Below are 24076 nucleotides of genomic sequence, written 5' to 3' on the forward strand. Positions count from 1 at the left end.
ATGAAGTACTTGTGATTGCCTTCTGTAGATGAAATGCACACAATGGCTAAATCATCAATCTTTTGAATTATTTGAGTATATTCATGTATTCCTTTCATAAAAACCTTCCTAGGCTTCTCTCTGTTTTATGCTGCATGATTTCCTATCTCTTGTCCGCCCACACTAACCTTCTCCTTAGAAGTGTCTGTGTACTTAAACTGAGTACTAGTTTGTCTTGGAATCTGATGTTTCTCCTTCATTACTTAATTCTAGTTCATTTCATGTGGCAGCTCAATGGATTTTTTCTGAAAAATTCTCTACAATAATGACATTTTCAATCATTTTTCTTCTTAAAAAATGAATAGGATTTTAAGAAACCTTAAGTGGTTATCTCTTTAATTCCCTTATTTACAGGCAGAACTATCTCTAAACTTTCCTTTATAGACAAAAGTCCATGATCTTTTTAATCGTATCTGAAGAAGATTCCACAAAAAAAAATCCCCTTGATAAAACATTACATTTATTCTAATCTATAAAATAAATCATCCCTACTTTGCACCTGGCATATTCTCTACCTTACCTGCCCCTTCCCCGCATCCTTTCGGACTTCATTACTCAGATTGATACTTCTTTTATCACCCTAACCAAACAATTCTTCAACATCCTCATCTCTCAAAATGTCCTTCTGATTCTCCCTTCCCTGACACTGTCCTCACCCCTAGATGGTCAGAGTTTACACCTCACTGTCCCACAAAACAACCACTTCTGAGATCCTGAGCTCAAAAATTTTCTCCAAACACAGCTTCCCATACTTGTCTCTTCCCTACTCCCTCACTCATAAGAAACTTGCTTTTTGACCTCCAGTATCTCAGTCAATTTTCATAGCCCAATCTGTCTTTGCTTGCCTCCATAAACGAGCCTTGACCCAACTGTACATATTTGTTTGCATGTCATCTCCCCCATTAGAATATAATGAGCTCCGTGAATTCATATGTTTTCCTTTAGCATTTTCCTTAGCACAATGCCTGGATCATACTATTTTGTTGTTGTTCAATTGTGTCTGACTCAGCGTGACCCCATTTTTGGGGTTTTCTTGGTAGAAATACTGGAATAGCTTGCCATTTCCTTCTCCAGCTCACTTTACAGATGAGGAAACTGAGGCAAACAGGATGAAGTGACTTGCCCAGGGTCACACAGCTAGTAAGTGTCTGAGGTCAGTTTTGAACCCAGGAAGATGAGTCTTCCTGACTCCAGGCTCGGCACTCTATCCACTGCAGCGCCACCTAGCTGCCCCAAAACACACCAAGCATTTATTAAATACTTGCAGAATGGCTTAACGATCATGGTACATGAATGTAATGGAATATTACTGTGCTGAAAGAAATGATAAATGTGATGAATACAGAGAAGCATTTACATAAACAGATACAGAGTGAAGCAAGCAGAACCAAGAAAACAAGAAAGACAATGACTCTAACAATGTAAATAGAAAGAATAGCATGCCTATTTAACTTTGAAGACTAATCTTGAGCTCTAAGAACTGTCCTGGCAGAAAACTGAATAATAACTGTATTTTAATGAAATGAAGGAACCATAATTTCAATGGTGTTAAGTATTCCCTCATTATATGCATATTCCCATTCCATGTATTCATGAATTACTCTGACCCCCCCTCCCCAAAAAAGAAACCCAATTGCTTACTGGCCAACCTGCTGACCTCTCCAGACTTAGCTAAACTGGTCTTTGGATGACAGACATGCAATCTGCTGCTGGTCTTGGGTCAGCAGTTTTTCCCACTTGGTTAAGAACTTCAAGAACATGTACCCTTGTGTTAGCATAACCTTCAATAATTCAGAGTCATCTCCACACCATGATGAGACATGAATTTTAGCAGATTTATAATAACGAGTACATTAAAAATATATAATACTGAATGGATTCAAAATATTCATAACATTACTAATGACATACCTAGCAATGCAAATTTAAGGATAATTATTAAAACAGTGAGCAAGTTCATTTTTTCCCCAACTCTGTTCTTGTCCACAAGAGACTATTAAAATCCTAGCAAGTGAAGTCAACAAACCTTTATTAAGCACCTACTAAGTGCCAGACACTGTGCTAAGTCCTGAGCATATACAGAAAAGCAAAACATGGTCCCCGACCTTATGGAGCTCACAGTCTAATGGAGGAAACAACACAAAAACAACTGTGCACACACACACAAACTAGAGGTATTCTCAGAAGGAAAGCGCTAGTATGAAGGGGAAATAGAAAAGTCTTGAAGAAGGTGAGATTTTAATTGAGACTTGAAGGAAACCAGAGAAGGCAGGAGGCAGAGCACAGCAAGACTTTCTCATTATGTAACTAAAACATCCATATCCTTATGATGAAAAATATTATCCACCTCCAGAGAAAGAACTGGTGGAGTCTGAACAGATATCGAAGCATACTTTTTTAAACTTTCTTTATCTTTCCTTTTTTTTTTGTCTGTGTTTTCTTTCACAACATGACTCATATGGAAATAAAGTTTGCATGACTGCACAGGTATAGCTTATGTCAAATTCTTGATTTCTCATTGAAGGGAAAGGGGGAGGGAGGTGGGGAGAGAATTTGGAACTCAAAAGTTTTTAAAATGAATGTTAAAAAAAATTTTTACATGTAATTGGAAAAAAATAAAATATTTGAAAATAGAAAAATAAAATGTCCATACCCTTTGAGCCAGAGACTCAGTTACTGGACTTATACCCAAGAAAGCTATCAGTAAGAAAAAAGTCCCCATATGCTCCAAAACATTTATAGCAACAGTTTTTGTGATAGCCAAGAACAGGAATTCCTTAGGGCAGCTATGCAGCACAGTGGATAGAGCACAGAGCTTTGAATTGGGAAGATTCATTTTCCCAAGTTCAAATCCAACCTCAGACTCCTATTAGCTGTGTGACCCTGGAAAAGTCACTTAACCCTGTTTACCTTGGTTTCTTCATGTGTAAAATGAGGAAAAGCCCTGACATCCTTTGCCGTGCCCATTTACTAGTCTGTATGTTAATGATCTCAGATATATGACAATGAAAGTTTCCCTTGAGATTCTAGCTCACAAAGGAAAACATCAATAAACCATCTCCAGTATAGACAGACAGACCAAAACACAAACCAAACTCTTGATAGATTTCTACAGCCAAACCTGTACTTGAATGGAATTGTAGACAACCTTAAGAACTGTAAACAATTGTAGAATTGTAGACAACCTTAAGATTATTTGTAGTTGAGCAATGCATGGCCTAGGAATTCTGAATTCCATTTTTACATATTCAGGTACATGTTGTTCTCACTGACACTATTACTCACATCACTCAAGCATTTGACAGAATATCTTAACCTCAGCATCACAGTGAGAACAAATCTGGTTATCTGACTGGATGAGAAAAGAACCAGTATGAAGCTTGGTAGGATGTAAGAATGAGTCATCTCATCAAGCAGAGAATATCTAAAAAATTTGGGGTCCATGAGTGGAATGGGATATTACTATGCCCTAACATAAATATGAAGAATGCAGGGAAGACTTAAATGAATTGACACAAAGTAAAGCAGAACCAGAAAAATAATTATCTGCAACCACTACGAGGAAGTAAATGAAGAGAAGAAGGAACTGAAAATGAATTATATGTAATTATAATGATCAAGAATGAGGAAGAGATAAACCTCCCTCCCTCCTTCATAAAGGCGGGGGATTACAAATGGGGAACACTGTATATATTGTCAGAAGGTCTGATGTGTCGATTAGCTTTGTTTTTTTTCTCTTTCTTTTTTAGTCTTCATGAAAACGGATGACTCTCTGTGTAGGTAGAATATTCAGAATATTCAGATTCCATCTGTCTCTGTTTTCCTCCTTCCACAAACCAGGAAACAAATGAACTGTGCCAAAGTATGCTATTTATCAACTTCATTGAACCTACATTGACACAATCATCTTTTATCATGTGGTAGGAGTCTTAGGCAAGCCTAATGGCTCTAGAAAAGGTTTTCATCACATTATTCTGACAGCTCAATTAAGCCTTACATTTGAAGATTTAAAATTTTTTTTTTGACTGGCCTTCAGGTTAGAATATATCCTTTGGGAATATGAAGGTGATGTAAAAACAAAAGCTAGGGAGGTATAGATATACACACATATGTATATGTGTGTATAGGTATATGTGTGTATGTATGTGTGTATATACACATCTATACACGCATGCGTACGAGTGTATGCAAGTATGCACATTGTATATGTATATATACACACACTCCCATGGTATTGCCCTGCTTACATATATACATGTACACATATGTAATAAACATGTACACATATATGAATGAATGCAATCATCTGAGGGAAGCCAACTTCTTAAAATTAGCTCACCTAAATGGAAAAGGGTAGGACCAGAGACTAGAAATATTCTCCAGCACTAGCATTAGTCAGTTAATCCAACCTGAAGGCCAGTCAAAAAAAAAAATTTTAAATCTTCAAATGTAAGGCTTAATTGAGCTGTCAGAATAATGTGATGAAAACCTTTTCTAGAGCCATTAGGCTTGCCTAAGACTCCTACCACATGATAAAAGATGATTGTGTCAATGTAGGTTCAATGAAGTTGATAAATAGCATACTTTGGCACAGTTCATTTGTTTCCTGGTTTGTGGAAGGAGGAAAACAGAGACAGATGGAATCTGAGGGACGTCTTAGTCTTGAACCAGCCCAAGACACAATTCAGGAGCCTGCAAAATACTTAGGTGATATAGCTGTTTGGAAAACTGGGAACTTTACTTTTCAATAAGTCAGCTCCTAGTAAGAAAAACGTGGCACATCTCCTAGGATCAAGAAACTCAGCTTCTTTTCTCAAAATCACCCCAATATGATAAATTCCATGTCATCCCATATGGTGCTTTTGTTGCTAATTGTCAGGATTGAAACAGATGAGAAGTTTGTGAGGTACAGAAAGCATCTTTGCAAAGTAAGAAGGAAGGGATAAAGCAGGTATTTACTTTACAAATCTTATTTCACTTTTTTATTTTGACAACAACCTTGAGAGGTAGTTGCTATTATTACTCCCACTTTACACCAGAGGAAACTGAGGCAGACAGAAGTTAAGTGACTTGCCCAGGGTCACACAGCTAGTAAATGTCTGAGGCTAGATTTGAAATCAGGTTTTTCTGACCCCAGGCCCATACTCCATCTTCTGCACTGTCTAATTGCCTCAGGTAGAGTAAAACAACAAAGAAGAGACTATAGTCTCTTCTCTAAGGCCATTTAAAAATACATATGTGATTTAATCACACCATGGCAAATAGTTTCCCAACCTCTTAGATCCTATTCCCTATCCTGGATTTCCTACCAGAATGGATACTCTTTGAACCCTGATTGCCCCCTTCCTTGACTGACTGAGTCATGGGTCCACCAGAATGGGTCAGAATGGAATTCTCCCCTATTATGTTACCAATTCAGGGCAAGTATGTGGCCTGAGAAAGCCTACTTATCTTCATTAGCCATGGATAATTAGTTGAACTATGGAAATGAATGAGAGATATGCTAAATAAACCTTTCGGCCTCCATCATTTTCACAGAGTCATTTCTAGAGAAAAGGTAGGACCATGACCAAGTGGAAGAAAAGGAAGGGAAAGACAAGGAAAGGACAATACTAGGGTGCCTCTGACTGTTCAAGAGGGCAGGACTTGGGCATGCCAAGTACTAAAGACAAGGATCACTCCAGCTGGAAAACTGAAAACTTCCCTCTACCTAATGACTGTAAAATGTTCTGCTGCCATCCTATGATTTCTGGAGAAGAGGTTGCTTCAAAAAGATGTCTGGGACACAAACTACAAGTTTAAATGCGTGTCAATGAGACATGAAAAAACAAAGGTTATAGCAATAGCAGTGATATTTATGAAAGCAGCTTGAATATGAACTTTAAAAAAAAAATAAGCCTTCTAGAAGCCTGGAAAAGAAAAACACAGGAAAAGAAGAATTCAATTCCACAAATATTTATTAAGTGCCTACTGTATGCCAGGCCTGAATTGGATGTCAGTTGGCACCAATGAAGAAAATAGCCATATTAATAAGATTAGGGAATCACTTTATTTTGTTTTTTAAAAAAGAAATTATTAATTTAACAACTTAATGGTATGTTTCCATAGCAATGGAATCCTAGTTAATTTCAAACCCCTGCTTTGGGATTTTGCCAGGTCAAATGACTCTCATGCATCTGAAGGAATTGGTTGTGACCTTTAAAATATAAAAAAATAAAGTGTCCTTGGTACTAAGCAATCAACTATTATCCTACATGATCGAGTAATGGGATGTTCTGTTAATCAAATATTATGGTTAATGGAAAAACCATCACTTATGGGTTCCCAATTTTCAACCATCCAGAAGGGAAAAGAAGAGAAGATAGAGTGTTGGGCCTGGAGTAGGGAAGACTCATTTTCATGAGTTCAAATCAAAATAGACATTAGCTGCATCACCCTGGGCATGTCGCTTAACTCTGCTGGCCTCAGTTTCTTCATCTGTAAAATGACCTGGAGAAGAAAATGGCAAACCACTCCAGTATCTTTGTTAAGAAAACCCCAAATAAGGTCATAAAGAGTTAGACAAGATTGAAATGACTGAACAACATGTGACCATCACTATGCTGAACACTTTACGAATATCTCATTTGGTCTTCACAAACAACTCCTATGAGGTAGATGCTATAATGATCCCTATTTTACAGTTGAGGAAATTGAGGCAAACAAAAGTTAAGTGACTTGCTCAGGGTCACACAGCTAGAAGGTGTTTGAGGCCAGATTTAAACTCAGGTCTTCCTGACTCCAGGCCCAGGGTAGAAACCCATTGTGCCACCTACTGCCTCAGAAGGTGCAGGAGTCATACTCTTGGGCCTCAGCGTAGCCTGGAGAATTCTCAAAGGCTACGTCAGGAAAGGACAAACTCTAGCAGCTCTTATCCAAGTGGAAAAGCTGAGAAGATGACCCTGGGAGTAACTTCATGAAGTCTGGAGCCATGTCTTATCTAAACTATGTACCTCTCCCAGGGCCCAGAAGATTACTCTGCACAAAGTAAACGTCGTGTTGAATCCAATTACATTGTATGAGGCATGAGGGAAATTATTATTTGCTTTGGTGGAGAGAGTATCTATGCTGATTAAATCACAGATCTTTCAAAGTATCAAAGTAAAATAAAACAAAGTACACTCAACATTAAAACTTTTTTTTTGGCCTAGATCTATAATTCCTTCTGTGTGGGGAATTCCCAGTATGGAAACTCCTCCCTTCCCCCCAATCAAATCAGTAACCCATTTGTATCTATAGTTTTAGGGAGTTGCCTGGGACATCAAACTGTTAAGTATCTTGCCCACATTCATAGGGCCAGTATGTTTCAGAGGCCAGACTTGAACTGTCTTCAGAACTCCAAGGCTAGCCCTCAATCCACTACAACATGTTGCTTTTCACAAAAATTATATGGAATATAATTCATTGTTTCTTTTATGAGTTAGCAAGAAGCAGTGCAATATAGTAACTACTTCTGATGCCTGCTGTCTGGACAATCTAGTTCATGTCTCAGTTCCCTAGGCAGCTCTTGACTATGAATTGCAGAGAAGATGCCAACCTGCATTGATAGAGCAGGTTTCCTCATCTAGGAATTCTCTGTTCCAATGAAGACACAGATCTGGTCCCTATCCCTGTCCCTTTATGATTTAAAGGGCATGTCATCATCTTGTAGCACCACTTGTTCAGTCCTTTCGGTCATGTCTGACTCTGTGACCCCATTTGGGATTCTCTTGGCAAAGATATTGGAGTGGTTTGCCATTGCCTTCTCCAGCTCATTTGACAGATGAGGAAACTGAAGCAAACAGAGTTAAGTGGGATTTGCCCAGGGTTGCCAGCAATACCTAGCTGCCTCCTGGTCCTTAGTAGGAGCTTAATAAATATTTATTGATTGACCTACATCAGTTATCCCTCGTAATAGCAAAACCTGGAAATATCAGTTAATAGAGATTCCAGATATCTGGAATGTTGCATGACCCACAGATAACTTAGGATCCTGGAAAGCTCCATAGACTTAGAGCATAGCCACCTAATCCTGACTCAGGATGGGAGAGGGTCATTTGACAGACTGCAAATATCCTATGTCTTCCTTGACAAGGTCCCAGCTACGCACTAGCTTGAATGACCATGCTAAGCTCACAACACACACTTATTTCCCAAGTGAGTATGCTTGCAGAGTGGATTGTTTCAGCATCTCTAAATGACCATACAAATTTAATTAAAAAGACATACACCTTCTCACACCTAGTCAGACTGTCCCCTTAATTTTATAGGTAGCAATTTAAAGAGATCCAGGGAATCAATAATGCCAGGCAACAATGTACACTTACAATTATAGAAGAAGAAAAAACCAGCAAGGACAAGTCCAGCTGTACCTGAAACAAGCAAGGCCATTGGTGCTATGAGGATGATTAACCTCATATCAATTTAGACTTTAGATAGGAATCTAATAAAAAGTAATTTTGTCTGTTTGTAACAGTGATCAGCCCTGGCTCTTGAGTAGGGAGTAATTTTTTATTTCAGATGAAAGTAAGTAGCCAAGCAACAGAATAATTTTATGCACCATCACCTATTTCTTTTTAGATTAAAAGATCCATTTGTGCAATTGCTTGAGTGGGTCATTGGACTTCTTTCTATACACACTTTGAAAACAAGAAGAAACCCAAGCAGCATCCCCGGGATCCCCTAGGAGATGATGAATGGGGATGGTGCCTGGGGAAAGTCGTCCCCAGGTCAGGGTAAATGGAAGGCTTTGAAAGTGTGTGATGGCAAAAGATAAGAGGAGAGGCCATTGTGAGCCCACAGCATCTTGTGTGGAGGGTACCTGCCATAATGGGGGGGGGGGGAGGATTATAAGGCACCTGAAGTCTGGAGAAGGTCTGGAATGAGCCATGCTTACTCTGTGCTATAAGATCAGAGGGCATTACAACAAAGGGACTAACACTACCTCATCAGCTATTAAGGAGACAGTGGCTGAGTCCCTTCCCTCCAGGCCTCTGGAGGCCTTTTCTCATCTATTAAAATGAGCAGACTGGATGTGATGATCTCTAAATTCCCTTTTTGCTCTAACAGTCAATGATTCTATGTTCTAATGGCAGAGCTAATCATTCTTTTTTTTTTTTAAGAAGATTATTTTTTTTTGCCTTTTTTTTTTTTTTTTTTTTGGTGAGGCAATCGAGGTTAAGTGACTTGCCCAGGGTCACACAGCTAATAAGTGTGAAGTGTCTGAGGCCGAATTTGAACTCAGGTCCTCCTGATTCCGGATAGACCAGAGCTCTATCCACTGCACCTCCTAGGTGCCCCTCTAATCATTCTTTAAAACAAATATTTGTAGGATTTCTGGTGGGTTTTAGAATAATAATTAAAGGAATTCTTATAAGGTATTTTTCATCTTCACCTTCTCTGAGGGTATAAAATTGAACATACTCATTGGGTCATAGAATCACAGAGTTGGAAAGGATCTGAGATACCATCTGTATGGAGCATGGCCCCACCCCCGCTTCTGAGCCCATTACCCCTTTAGCTGCCTCATTGTATTTTTCCCCCTCCTTGCCTTTGTTTGCCCTGTTCCCTGTGTCTGAAATACCTTGTTTCTCCTTTGTTACCTGTAGAATTCTCTTCATGACTTTTAAAGACCAATACATTGCTACTTCCTCTAAGAATATAAGTGATACAGTGAATAGGGTGCTGGGGGAGACAGGACCACCTGATTTCAAATGCAACCTCAAAACAGTTCTTCTACCTGAAGGCAAGTCACAACCTCTGGCTGCCTCAGTTCCCTCAACAGTAAAATAGGGATGATAATGATGGCACCACCTCACAGGGTTGTTGTGAAGATCAAGTAAGATAATATTTATAAAGTGCTTAATCGAGTACCTGGTACTCAGTAGGTGCTTAATAAATGCTTGTTCTCTGCCCCTCTCCTGATCTTCTCAGTTAGTAAAGACCTTTTCCTTCTTTGGCCCTCACATAGCTACAGAGCTTTTTTTTACATCACTAAGATACTTATTATTTTGCAGATTGTGTGTGTGTGTCTGTGTGTCTGTGTGTGTGTAATATCCCCCTACTCAAATATAAGCTACATGAAGGCAGGCACATCTTGGCAAAATTTTGTACTTCCTACAGTTTCTAGCACAATTATCTACACACAGAAAGTGTTTCACAGCATTTGTTGAATTGAACCTGAGAAAACAAGCAAAGTTTAACCACCACAACAAAAAATCATTATGCATTATGGCCAGAACATAGGGTTTGAAGTAAGGTCACCTGGGTCTGAGCCCTAAGTCTGTCACCTATGACCTTTTAGACTCAAGCCAATTCACTTTACCTGTTTGACCTCCATTTGCCCACCTGCAAAATGAAAAGTTTGAACTAAGTCAAGATTAACTTGGGATCTATAAACTTCTTTTTAAAAAATCTTTTGGAAAAACAAACAAACAAACAAAAAAAATATTTTGGGTGAGATCTAAGATTTCCTTTCGGATCAGCCAAGTTGGTACTCTCCCAATGGGATCAGTCCTTCACCCTGTATTGTCTGGCACTTAGTCTCATATGTATACTTTCTCTGAGTTCTGTTTTGTTTTGATTTGGATAAAAAGATTTCAAATATATATATGTAAATATATATATGTAAATATATATATAAACACACACGTGTATATATACACATATACACGTACACATGTATATATAAAACTGTATTTTAATACAGATTTACTTTGTAATCTTGTGTATTTTATGCATTTAAAAACATTTTCTTGAGAAGGGCTCCAAAGGCTTCACCAGACTGCCCAAAGGCTCCAGAACACAAACAAGGTGGGCTATTTGATGTTTAAGTTTCCATCCAAATCTGGCCCTTTGCTGATTCTGTGAAATACCAGGGAGGCAGCTCCCGAGAAGGAAGCAGACAAGAATGTGAATCCTAATATCTGACCCTGTGACCCAAAGACAGGGAGCTTGTGGTCCCTGGGGTGGATGGAAACCCTCAGGGTGATCTCCAGCTGCTCCCACAATGTAGGGGTCCAGAATCTTGATGGCAGCAGGCCCAGAAAGAGCAGCACCCAGATTCAGAGCATTTTTGCCTCTGGCCAGCAGAGCAGAGAAAGAAAGCCATTAGGCAGCATGTGTTCAAGCTACTTCTGCAAGAGCACATAATCAGTTTTATAGCCTTGGCATTTAAAGCCTTCAGCAATCTGATTACCGCCTCTCTTCCTAGGCTCATTACAAATTTGTCTCTTTCACATAGTCTAAGGTCTAGCCAAACTGGACTTCCCTGCTATTTCTTGTAAACAACATTCCAAGTCCTGTCTAAATGTTTTCATACAGACCATCCCTCCCAAGGCCTGGAATGCAATTGCTCCTCCCCACCACCTTTTTGTAATAACAGATAGATTAGAAATATAGATACACAGATAGACAGATAGACAGACAGATAGATAGACAGATGAATGAATGAATAAATAAACAAACGTTTATTAAATCATCTACTATGTACGAGGCTTGGTGCTAAACTCTGGGGATACAATAAGAGGCAATTCAGTCCCTGCCCTCAAGGATCTTACAATCTAATGCAGGGCAGGGGCAGGGACCCTGCAGCCTGGAGGCCACACGTGGCCTCCTAGGTCCTTGGGCGTGGCCTTTTAACTGAGTCCAAGTTTTACAAAACAAATCCTTTTATTAAGGGGATTGGTTCTATGAAGTTTGGATTCAGTCAAAGGGCTGCACTTGAGAACCTAGAGGCACATGTGGCCTTGAGGCCGCAGGTTCCCCACCCCTGATCTAATGAACCCCTGGGCCCTTGGAAAATTTGGCTCACATGTTACATTGAGGCTCTTCCTGACACCTCCCCAAAATTATTAGTGTGCCTCAAATTACATTGCACTTAATACCTTGTATATACTTTGTAGGAGTATGGAACAGGGGAAACATCATAGGCTCTGGAGTCAAAGAACCTATATTTAAATCCCAAGTCAGACATATATTGCATGTATGGCCTGGAGCAAGTAAGTCACTTAATTTCCCCGAGCTTCAGTTTCCTCAAAGAATAAATTCACGGGGTAAATTCAGAGATGTCAAACACAGAGCCCTCTCAGATCATACGCTGCCTCAAAAATAGATTAAAATATAATCATGAAATATTTAACAAAATAGGTAAAAATTACAATATAAATAAATACTGGTGTTAAATTGTGGTTTTCTAAGAATATTTGGCCCCCAGGGATGACACCAGGCCCCAAGTCTGACACCAATGAATTAGATGACCTCTGAAGCTTCTTTGAAGTCTACAGCTATGATTCTATGAGCTACTTGTGTTCTTTTCTCTGATAGAACAGAAGCTCCTTGAGGGCAGAAACTATTTCACTTTTGCTTTAATACTCCCAATGCATGATACAGAGCTTGCTGACTGACTAATTAATCAATTTCGACATCATTTCCTCTGCCATACATTGCAATCCAGTCTTAACTTTTTTTTTTTAAGTGAGGCAATTGGGGTTAAGTGACTTGCCCAGAGTCACACAGCTAGTAAGTGTTATGTGTCTGAGGCCAGATTTGAGCTCAGGTCCTCTTGACTCCAGGTCCGGTGCTTGCCTAGCTGCCCCCAGTCTAACTTTCTTTCTGGTCCTCAAATATGACATTCCATCTCTGCTCTTCATTCCTTTGCACTCTCTGTTTTCCATATTTGAGATGAATTCTCTTCTCACCCCTACCTCATTACATATCTTAAATATGTAATTCATGTACCATCTTCCCCATAAAGCCCTTCCTGATCCCTGCAACTCCTAGTGCCTTGACCCCATATTTATTCCCCTTAGATTTATTCTGTATATATTTACAGAGGTACTTATTATCTCCCTCATTTGAATATAAGCTCTCTGACAATAGAAATAGTTCAGTTCATTGTCTTTGTAGCTTGGGCCCTGCCCCATTGTCTAAGCACAATGTCTGGCATACAATAAATACTTAATAAATTATCTTAATAAAAGTAGCAGGTACTTAATAAATTGATCATCACCCCCTACTCAATAAACTCCAATGGTTCCCTATTGCCCCCAGGATCAAATACAAAATCCTCCATTTGGAATGACTCAGGAATGCTCTTTAATTGAAATTAATTAATTAAACTAACTTAATTTAAACTTAACTTCTCCACCCTAGGTCATAGTACAGAGTTCTGACAAAAGGTGATCTACTGGAGAAGGAAAAAGCAAACCACTTCAGTATCTTTGCCAAGAAAACCCCACAGATAGGCCATGGGGTCACAAATTGTCTGACATGATTGAACAACCAAAAATAGACCTACTGATCATTTGGAGAGAAAACAATGAAATCAAGCTGATTTCAATCACTATAACTATACGGTACCCAATCTCAGTCAGTCCCTCACTTCTACTTAGCAGTTAATTTTTCTAGTGTACTCTCAGTGACTCCCCACAGCAATCAAAAAAACAAAAAAAATTTTTTTTGAGATTTCTCTCAAGTCATCAACTCCAATCCCCAACACACAGAGCTAAAGTCCTGGCTATCTGCTTCACCATGACAACTTAAGTCATCAGACTGGATTTCTTTCAACTCTCCTGCTCCACTTGGCATCATTATCCATTCTCTCCTCTTTCCTTTCAGTCCTGGAAAAAGAGGCATCCTGACTCCTTGCTACAGCCAATTCTTCTGATGACTGATATAGATACTTCCTCTACCAAAAGAATTTAACCCCCTCCATACCTCACTGTACAATTCTTATCCATATTTTCCCTCATAGGTCCATAAACATTTATTAAGCACCTACCATGTAAGCACTGGAGATTTAAAAAAAAAAAAAAGAGGCAAAAGGCAGTCCTTGCTCCCAACTTGCTCATAATCTAAAGGGGGAGACAAAAAGCAAACATACATGTACAAACAAGCTATTTACAGGAAAAATAGGAAATAATTAGGAGAGGGAAAACCCTAAAATTATGAGAGGCTGGGGAAGGCTTCCTGTATAAGATGAGATTTTAATTGGGACTTAAAGGAAACCAGGGAGGTTGTAGGCAGAGATGAGAAGAGAGAGTATTCCAGGCTTGGAGAAACAGCCAGTGAAAAGGCCCCCAAAAGAACAATTGTTTGTGGGGCAGCCAGGAGGCCAGTGTCACTGGATCAAAGGATACCTGGTGGAGAATAAGATGTAAGAATACTGGAGAGGTAGGAAGGGAGTAGGTTATGAAGGGCTGAGTTAAGAATTATCCAATCTGGAAGGGTAAAAGTGGGGAAAGGGGAGGGGAGGTTAGAGGTAGGAAGAAGAGAGGAATTCTAAGGTGCTGGTTAGAGTCATTAAAGTGGCAGCCCATGGAATTGAACCTGCGTATGAAGGTAAGTGAAGCCAGATGGAGGGAGGAAATGTGTTTGGAGAATTTTTAGGGATCGAAGTAATGAAGGTTATCATGAGTTAAAGGGCAGATTTAGTGAGAATGAGTAACACAAAAAGTGGAGTGGAAAAATTACCCAGGGCTACAGTTTGGCAAGGAATGATTGGCAACAGAGCAGAAAGGCAAGACACTCAAGGAAAGAGGACTACGTATAACTGAACTCATTAGCAAGAAGGTCAAGAAAATGAAAGGGAAGTTAGAAGAGGGGGGATGGATTGAGAGAACAAGGTTGAGTGGAGAAATTAGAGTTTGTGATGAGGATGAAGAAAAGATTTAAGAGAATTGAGGAAGAGGGAAAATAAGAGAGGAGCTACAGAGTTAAAATCACGAAGGTAGTGGCGCTTTGGATGATGCAGAGTGAGAATGTAAGTCATGGGAGTGGAGGAGGTCAATGAACTGGGACCCAAGAGCGGGCAAGGAATCATCAACAGGTGCACTGAAGTTACTGAATAGGACAGCAGGGTTGGGGGTGCAGGGAAGGCTGTGAGGCTAACAAATGCAGTAAGAGGGAAATTTCTCAGAGGTCAGTAAATGACTCCATTAAAGGTGATTTACAGATAAGTGGAGCGAACCCCAAAGGAGAGGACGAGACAGGGTTACACTCCATTCCTCACACTATGGCCCCATTGTGCAAATGGGTTCTCATGGTTTGGTTGGTATTTGTCTTTTCTTCTCCACTTGGGGCTGAGCTGATCTGCCGCTGAGCCAGGGCCTCCTCAAAGGACCGGCTCTAGTGCTGAGGAGCAGCAGGAGTTATTAATGAGAGCCCAAGAGGGCCACTCCCTTTCAATGCATGTCAGCATCTTGTGCTACAATACTCAGAGGTTAAGAGACTTGTGCAGAGTCACACCACCATCATTGAGAGGCAGAACTTGGGTCTTCCTAACTCCGTCTCCAGCTCTCTATTCACTGGCAGGATAGATCACAGGTGGTAGAGTCAGGAAGACCTGAGTTCAAATCCAGCCTCTGACACTTACTAGCTGTGTTATCCTGAATAAGTCACTTAACCACTATTTAACTCGATTTCCTCATCTGTAAAATGAGGATGATAATACTATCTACCTCCCAGGGTTGTTGTCAAATGAGACATTAATGGTAAAGCACTCAGCACAGTGCTTGGCACATAGTACATGCTATACAAGTGTTAGTAATTATTATTATTATTATTAATATTATTATTATTAAGTGCCTTGCCTAGGGTCACACAGCCAGTATGTATGAGAGGCAGCAGGTGATCCCAGGTCTTCCTGCCTCCATTGCCAGCTCTCTATTCAAAATGATAGCCAGGTGGTACAATGCATAGAGTGTAGGCCTACAGTTGGGAAGACCTGAGTTCAAATCCAGCCTCAGACACTTAATAGCTGGGTCACCTTGGGCAAGTCACTTCACCTCTGTTTGCCTTAGTTTTCTCATATGTCAAATGAGGATAATAATACCACCTACCTCCCAGGGTTGTCATGAGGATCAAATGAGATATTGATTGCAATGCCTGGTACATAGTAGGTGCTATATATGTGAGCCAGTCTTATTATTGTTATGGTACACTGCCTCTCAGACAGAAACCACAGTTATCAACTATTTAGAGCTGGAAGGGACCTTACAGAACGTGGAACCCATAACTTTAATTTTATAAGTGAGGAAATTGAGGCCTAAAGAGTCTTAAGGACTTTACTCCAAATCCCAACTGGCATTAAATAGCTGAGGTGAAATTTGAACCCAGATCGTCAGGCATCAAATCCTGCACACTGTCTACCGTACTGTGGGGGATATTTTATTTTAAGGAGAAAACAAAACCCCTCCTTCAAACAATCCCTCACCTCTGAGCACCCGAGAAAGTAAGCAGGTGCCCTCAACAACCAAATACCTTTCAATCTGCACTAATCAGATATAATAGGAAAATTAACCATTCCAGCTGCCTCAAGGAAGAGCTGATTTAATTTAGACTCCATTAAATGACAAGATTTATAGACTTCCTTTCTTGCCGCTTCCCTCACATAGCTGGGCCCAGTCTGTAATGGCCTATGGTCATGAGCAAGTTGAGCATTGAACGTGCTATGAGTGAACGTCAGGTACCTTAGCTGCTTCAGGAACTCAACGTCAGAGTTGCTGTTAATGAGCTTGATGAACTCCTCGTAAGAAGGAGCATATGTGTAGGCTTTCTTGTGATGCTCATTCACCTGTTCTCTGTATTCCAGCTGGGCCAGTAGCATCTGGTTAATATAATCAGGGTCACTCAGCAACTCCACCACAGGCTGTAAGACTGAAGGAAACAGAAGAAGGCATTAAACCGCCATCCCTTCTTTTTTCCCCCTTTTGTTTTGTTTCTTAATAGACATATAAACCAACATGCACATTTCAGGTTGCATTTTTGGACACACGTGTAACCTAACCTTTATTTTTTGGCAGGGATCAGACCTATGATTTCATTGGTTTAGAGCAAATTTCCCTTACCAATGCAAATCTGGCACCTGTCCTGCATGCTATAGCCTTAGTTATGTGCGTCATTAAGAATTTAAGTGACTTGCCCAAGGTCCCACGGCCAGTGTGTGTCAGAGGCAGGACCTGAGCCCAGGTCTTTCTGACTGCCTCTATCCACTGTACCAGGCTGCCTCTTCTAACATAGCTAGACAGAGCAATCTCTTTGTTCATCTAAAATGAATAGATGCTGTTTAAAATAAGAATAGCATCTAAAATGAATAGATGTTGTTTGAAAATAGATTAATTAATAGCATCTAAAATTAATAGATGTTGTTTTAAAAAATCCTCACAAGCAGGCTCCCACCCATCCAACGAAATGGTCCAGGGTGATCTGTCCATCTCTGGATGTTCTGCCAAGCACTGACATAGCGCTTTCTCCATTAAGAAACAAAGATAAGGGTAGGGGAGCAAGGAAAGGAAGTCACCAGCATCCCATGCTCCTCTGCTAAAATGTTCCTCCACTAAAATCCATACATTGAAATCTTTGATTATGCCTTAAATGAAGATTCCAGATATTTTCACCAGTCTAGTGTGCCAAAATATAAGGACCAACACTCTTATGACACACTGGCAGAGACTCCAGGCTAATTTTGTTTGTGACTACAGAACAAGAGAAAAGACAGAATATTACTTGGGTATAACAATTCACTCTAGTGTTCTCAGATCCAAAAATGTCCCTTACTTTTTTTTAAAGGTGCTGTTGGTTGATTACCAGAACACAGAGAAAATGGTGCACCTCAAATCAAACTGTCTGCATACGCATAGTTAAACATTTCTTTTATCTGCAAAGTTCCACGTTGGTCATTGGCTGGTTTTTCAACCATCTGTCTCTGTGTCACTGATCCTGGCAGAGACTAATGTATACAACGGGGGAAACAGTGCATGCAGAAACAATGCCTAGACCCAGTGAGACTTCCCAGGTCTGACAGCAAAGAATGACTCCCTCCCTAAGGACATGAAAGTAGTGGAATGTAGGCATGAGGGAGTTTATTGTCAGAAGTGGTTAGTTTTACTTAAATGTACTTCTGCTGCAGGGTAGAGGAGAGTTGATAATGTATTATTTATTTGTTTGTCCATTTATTTTTAAAGAGAAAGAGCACTGATTGAAAAAAGAAAAACAAAGTTTTCCTCCTAATTAATTGTGTGACCATTTCTCTGAGACTCAGTTTCCTCATTTTTAAATAAGAGAACTACATGCTCTTTCCTACTTCAAAACACTAACATAACTGGAATCTTTTGGAATTGTACAGAAAGATTATAGATTAGGATTTTCTTCTCAAAGACTCCTGCCTTTTAGTACAAAATCTTTTCTCACCTAAAAGTGAATTTAAGCAAACAACAATTTAGCTGTCTACTGAAATTCTGGGTTATGATATGTTTTTCTTAAGTCAGGTACTTTAAGGATTTGTCTTTTTTTTTTCCTTTCAAGCTGAGCATTTTGCCATGCATAGCTATTCATTCTATTTCCTTTAGAGTATATACAAAGGGCTGTAATGTTCTTGCTCTTTAAATTATCTTGCATTTGTATAAACCATGAAGAACAAATCAAGAAACTTCAAGACCCACAACCGCCAATGAAATTTTAAATCTTACGGTATTTAAATGCTCCATCAGGTCTGGACTCATGTGGGTTTCCTTACCCTGATATTTATGTCTTTATGACCTAGGGCAAATCACTTAACCCCTCCAGGCCTCGGTTTTCTGTTCTATAAAATGAGGGCGTTAGATTGGATGGCCTCTGAGGTCGCTTCCACCTTTGAGTCTATCATTCTGTGTTAATTAATGCCCCATCAGACACAAAGGCTATCCCTATGGAGGGCAGAAAGAACAGATCTGTCATTTCAAAGTAAATAAGGGGATCGGTTGTTCATTTGGCCATCTGTCACTATCTATTTTTACGTTTCTCATGGATGTCCAAAGGATGCTCTCTTTGCTGCTCTATTTCCACATGAAATTTTCTTGAAATTTGATTTTCACACTTCCAAAACAAGAGTACAAAGTGAGTGTATGTGCTATAAAAAGTGTTATCAACACATTAGTATGCACAGAAATCTAGTCATCTAAAAGCAATCTCAATTTTATAAGTCTACCTTTTGTTGTGAGAATTTCTGCAAGGACTATGCGCAAGCTGAGAGATTGGACATCCTTTGAGGGGAGGAGACAAAACACCAGAACCCGAGAACATGTTTGTAGGAACCTTACTTCTTCATCCGAGTTCCTTAAGCATGCATGTAATAAGAAGGGCCTTGGCTGCTCTTCTTGTCTAAAAATAGAAGGAAAGGGGGAATGGGGTGGGAGAAAATTGTGGAAGTGAGTAATCTAAAAGGACAGTTTGTTATTTGTGCATGATTAAATAGAAGCTGCCCAAATGAGCAAAACAGAAACACATTTGAAAAAAATATTTTTCAACATGTGATATTTTACCAAAACCTACATTTCCTTAGGTTGAAATCCCACTTCTGTCATTTACCACTTGGATGACCTTGGGTCAGTTGTTTAACCTTCCTGAAATTCAGTTTCCTATTCTGTGAAACGAGGAGTTTAGATTAAAATGGGAAACTTATCTAAGGATAGGCTCGCTCAGATACTCACTCTAGCCTCAAGCAGCTTTAAATTTTATTTTTAGTTCCAAATTCTCTCCCTCCCACCTCCACCTCCCCAACTTATTCAGAAGGCAAGAAAAATAAAACTGTTATAGATATGTATAGTCAAACAAAATAAATTTCTGCATAAAGAAAGGAAAGGAAGAAGGGAGAGAGAGAGAGAGAGAGAGAGAGAGAGAGAGAGAGAGAGGAAGGAAGGAAGGAAGAGAAAAGAAAAGAAAAGAAAAGAAGGAAGAAGAAAGAAAGAAAGAAGAAAGAAAGAGAGAGGGGGAGGGAAGGGAAGGGAAGGGGAGATGAGAAAAAATATGCTTCAGTCTACACTCTTGAACTCATCACCTCTCTTCCATTAGGTGGGCAGCATGTTTCATCATGAAACTTTTGGAATTACGGTTATTGATCAGAGTTCCTAAATTTTACAAAATTGTTTTATAAAATCTTTACAAGATTGTTACTATTGTATAAAATTATTCTCCTGATTCCACTTACTTCATTTTGGATCAGTTCATAAATGTCTTCCCAGGATTTTCTGAAACCATCCCCTTCCCATTATTTTTTTTTACAGCACAATAGTATTCCATCATATTTATATACCATGAATATAATAACTTATTCAGTCATTGTCCAATTGATGGATACTCCCTCAATTTCCAATTCTTTGCTACCAAAAAAAGAGCTGCTATAAATATTTTTGTACACATGGGCCCTTTTCTTATTTTTTTTTTTTTGTTTCTTTGGGGCATGAACCTAGTAGCAGTATCACTGGACCAAAGGATATATCCTATTTAATAAGGAGCTTTTGGAGCATAGTTACAAAATTGCTTTCCAGAAATAGCCTCAGGCATGACCATGCTGAATTACTAAACCCAAAGGCTTTTTCTCAGTCCTCATTCTTTCTGATCTCATGGAAGGAGGACTTTTTTTTCTTTTTTTTTTCTTTTTGTTAAATAATTTATTTATTTTTAGTTTTCAACATTCATTTCCATAAGATTTTGAGTTTTAAATGTTTTTCCCTTCCCTCTTCTCTACCCTCCCCAAGACAGTATGCAATCTGATATAGGCTCTACTTATACATTCATAATTAGCATATTTTCACATTAGTCATGATGTAAAGGACAATTAGAACTAATAGGAGGAACCACGAGAATGAAGCAATAAAACAAAACAACAAAGGAAGAGGACAGCAAATAGTATGCTTCCATCTGCATTCTGACTCCATATTTCTTTCTCTGGATGTGGATAGTATTTTCCATCATGAGTCTTTTGGAGTTGTCTTAAATCCTTGCATTGCTGAGAAGACCTAAGTCTATCAAAGTCAATCATCGCAAGTGTGGCTGTTATTATGTATAATGTTTTCCTGGTTCTGCTCATTTCACGAAGCATCAGTTCATGTAATTCTTTCCAGGCTTTTCTGTAGTCTGCCTGCTTATCGTTTCTTACAGTACAATAATATTCTATTACATTCATATACCACAACTTGTTCAGCCATTCCCCAGTTGATGGACATCCCCTCAATTTCCAATTCTTTGCCACTACAAAAAGAGCAGCTATAAATATTAGGGTATATGTGGGTCCTTTTCCCATTTATATGATCTCTTTGGGATACAGATCTAGTAGCACTATTGCTGAGTCAAAGGCTATGTACATTTTTATAGTCCTTTGTGCATAGCTCCAAATTGCTCTCCAAAATGGTTAGATCAGTTCACAACTCCACCAACAATGAATTAGTGTCCCAATTGTCCCACATCCTCTCCAACATTTATCATTTTCCTGTTTTGTCACGCTGGCCAATCTGATGGGTGTGATGTGGTACCTCAGGGTCGTTTTGATTTGCATTTCTCTAATCAATAGTGATTTAGAACATTTTTTCATATGACTATAGATAGTTTTAATTTCTGGAAGGAAGACTTCTTGAAATTCTCTGCTGCCTTAGTTTTGGCGTCATGACACCCACTTCTCTGTCCACTCTTTTTCTCCTTCCCTCTTCCCCCATATATTTCTTTTTCTCTTCACTCTGTACTTTCTCCCTTAGTGATCTCATCTACTCTCTTCTCTTCAATTCTTAATGCTCTGTGGATGATTCCTGAAGGTATATCTCCAATCCTGAACTACTTCCTGAGCTCCAGATCCACATTCCTCACAATGGTCAAAAGACCTCTAGAGACCCGGATCTTCTGCCAGCTCCGCAAATTCAAAAGATGTTTGACAGTCCACAAAACCATCCCACCTCCTGGTGTTCCTATTTCTCATTTTTTCCCCTTTTTTGCATACTTTGGTTCTAAACGTAGTAACAATCAACAAAAACATATATTGAAATGCGCAAACAAAAATAAACCACAAACTCCATTATTTATATGTTGGTTTTGAAAGGAGTACATTAACTTTATTTTCCCCCACTTAATAGCATTTTATTTTTTTCCAATTACATGTAAAGATAGTTTTCAACATTTAAGATTTGGGGTACCAAATTTTTCTCTCTCCCCCACTTCCTTCACCCCTCCCCAAGACATCAAGTAATCTGATATAGGTTAACAAGATTAACTTCATGTTTGCTTCCACATCTCCTTCTGATAGTGTGTATTTCCCCCAGAATTTTTTGTCGCTACCATTCTAATCATTTTTTACATCATTAGTATCAGGATATGGATTGTTCTGATTCTGCTTGCTTCATTTTGCATCATTTGAATATATTTTCCCATTTTTTTGACGTTTTCCTACTTTTCCTGTCTTATAGAACAATGGTAGCCTATAATGTTTATGTTCCATGATTTGTTCACTGTTCCCTAATTGGTGGAAACGAGTTTATCTCTAATTGCTTGCTAAGGTCTTCTTTGCCTTTCAATAACATCTTTTTTTTTGTAGGCAGTGAGGTTTTGTAGGCAGTGAGTAACTTGCCCAGGGTCACACAGCTAGTAAGTGTGAAGTGTCTGAGGCCACATTTGAACTCAGGTCCTCCTGACTTCAGGGCCAGTGGTCTATCCACTGCACCACCTAGCTGCCCCTCAGTAACATCTTTAGAATATAGTAGTGGATTCACTAGGAAGCAGCTAGGTGGCTCCACAGATAGAGTACTGGGCCTGGAGTCAGGAAGACCCAAGGTAAAATATGGCAAACCACTCCAGTATCTTTGCCAAGAAAACCCCATGGACGTATGGTCCACAGGATCATGAAGAGTCAGACACAACTGAACATCAATGAAGTGGTGTCACTGGGCCAAAGTTTGTGAACAGCTCCTGTATCTTGCTATACTGCTAGACAAAAAAATCTATCAATTCACAGCACCTCTCCCTGTTTCTATTCTTAACTATCTTTCACAATTTAATGGGTACAAGGTGGTATCTTCAAGTTGTTTTCATTTGGATTCCTCTGACTATTACAGAGCTTAAACATTTTTTCAGGCGGTTAAGGGTATTGGTGTACCTTCTTTTGAGAACAGTCTGCTCATACCCCATCCCCACCCACCAGGTAACTAGGGTCCAACCTAAGCATCTTGCCATCTGCACTGTTTTCCTCCCAGTGACCCTCCATATTGGCATCCAGGGAGCTTCCTTTGTTCCCACATTTCTTGTCCCACTCAGCTTTGGAACTCAGAACTCTGTCGTGGGGCTGAGCTCTCTTGATTGTTATATGGGAACGAATGTCAATTCATCTAACCTACTAGATCTTTGGACCGTCCCAGACCATATTTCAAATTCCATGCAGTCACCCACTGGGAAACTGGAGCCTTTTCAAGCATCTTGCTATCTGCCCTGCCGCCATACCTACATTCTACCCCTATTCCCTCTTTCACCTCTTGTTCTGGGAACAGTTATCATAAGTCAATGCCACCATCACTGTAGGAAAGGGATTGACAATCTACTGCTCTATGGCTCTACTCATAATCCCTGTGACTCCTCACACCAAAACTCCCTTTTCTGGACATCACTGTCCTCCTATACGTGCTGTTCCCCCTTACTACAATATAAGCTGCTTGAGGACAGGCCCAGCCTCACATTTGTGTCTATATCCTTATTGCTTGGCACAGTGCCTGAAATGTAACAGGTGCCTAATAAATGCTATTTCATTCATTCATTTAACCATCTAACCATTCATCTAACATCCTCAAGTCTTTTAACCTTGTTTTAATTAAATTTTTGATGTCATATTCTTATTATAAATATTCACAGCTAAAATTTTTCCCTAATATGTTACCTTCCTTTTGTATTTTTTGATGTATATTGGTTTTTTTTAACACTGAACTTTTATAAAATGAAATCCATCTGTTTTATCATCTATAATTGCTAATTGTTGAAGTTAGCAATTCTCATTCCACATCTATGATAGATATGTTATTCTAATTTCTTCTTTTTTATATCTGGACCATTGATCCACTTAAAATTTAATGTAGTATATGGAATGAAATGTGGATTTAATCTCATTTTTGTCATACTGCCATGTAATTTTTCCAATGGTTTTTATTTAATAATGATTTTCATCCCCGATATTTTCTTATCTTGGATTTCTCAATTACCACCCTGTTAGATGCCTTCAGTTCTAATTTTTCTA

At 39.2% G+C, this 24076-nt stretch overlaps 1 protein-coding gene across 3 annotated transcripts in view; it reads right to left on the bottom strand.

The window, feature by feature from the left end:
- Nucleotides 1–24076, bottom strand: part of SNX25 (sorting nexin 25) — a 235498-nt gene that overhangs the window by 142348 nt on the left and 69074 nt on the right. The window contains exons 4-5 of one of the 3 annotated variants that reach the window (XM_027837342.1): nt 19022–19194; nt 16527–16713 (exon numbers count right to left, since the gene is read on the bottom strand). In XM_027837342.1, the coding sequence (XP_027693143.1) occupies nt 16527–16713; nt 19022–19194 (360 nt within the window). Of the gene's footprint in view, nt 1–16526; nt 16714–19021; nt 19195–24076 lie in introns of those variants that run through there. The other 2 variants (XM_027837344.1, XM_027837343.1) reach the window with 2 other exon arrangements.

This window comes from Vombatus ursinus, unplaced genomic scaffold (assembly GCF_900497805.2).
Source record: "Vombatus ursinus unplaced genomic scaffold, bare-nosed wombat genome assembly UNPS02014821.1, whole genome shotgun sequence".
NCBI classification, from domain to species: Eukaryota; Metazoa; Chordata; class Mammalia; order Diprotodontia; family Vombatidae; genus Vombatus; species Vombatus ursinus.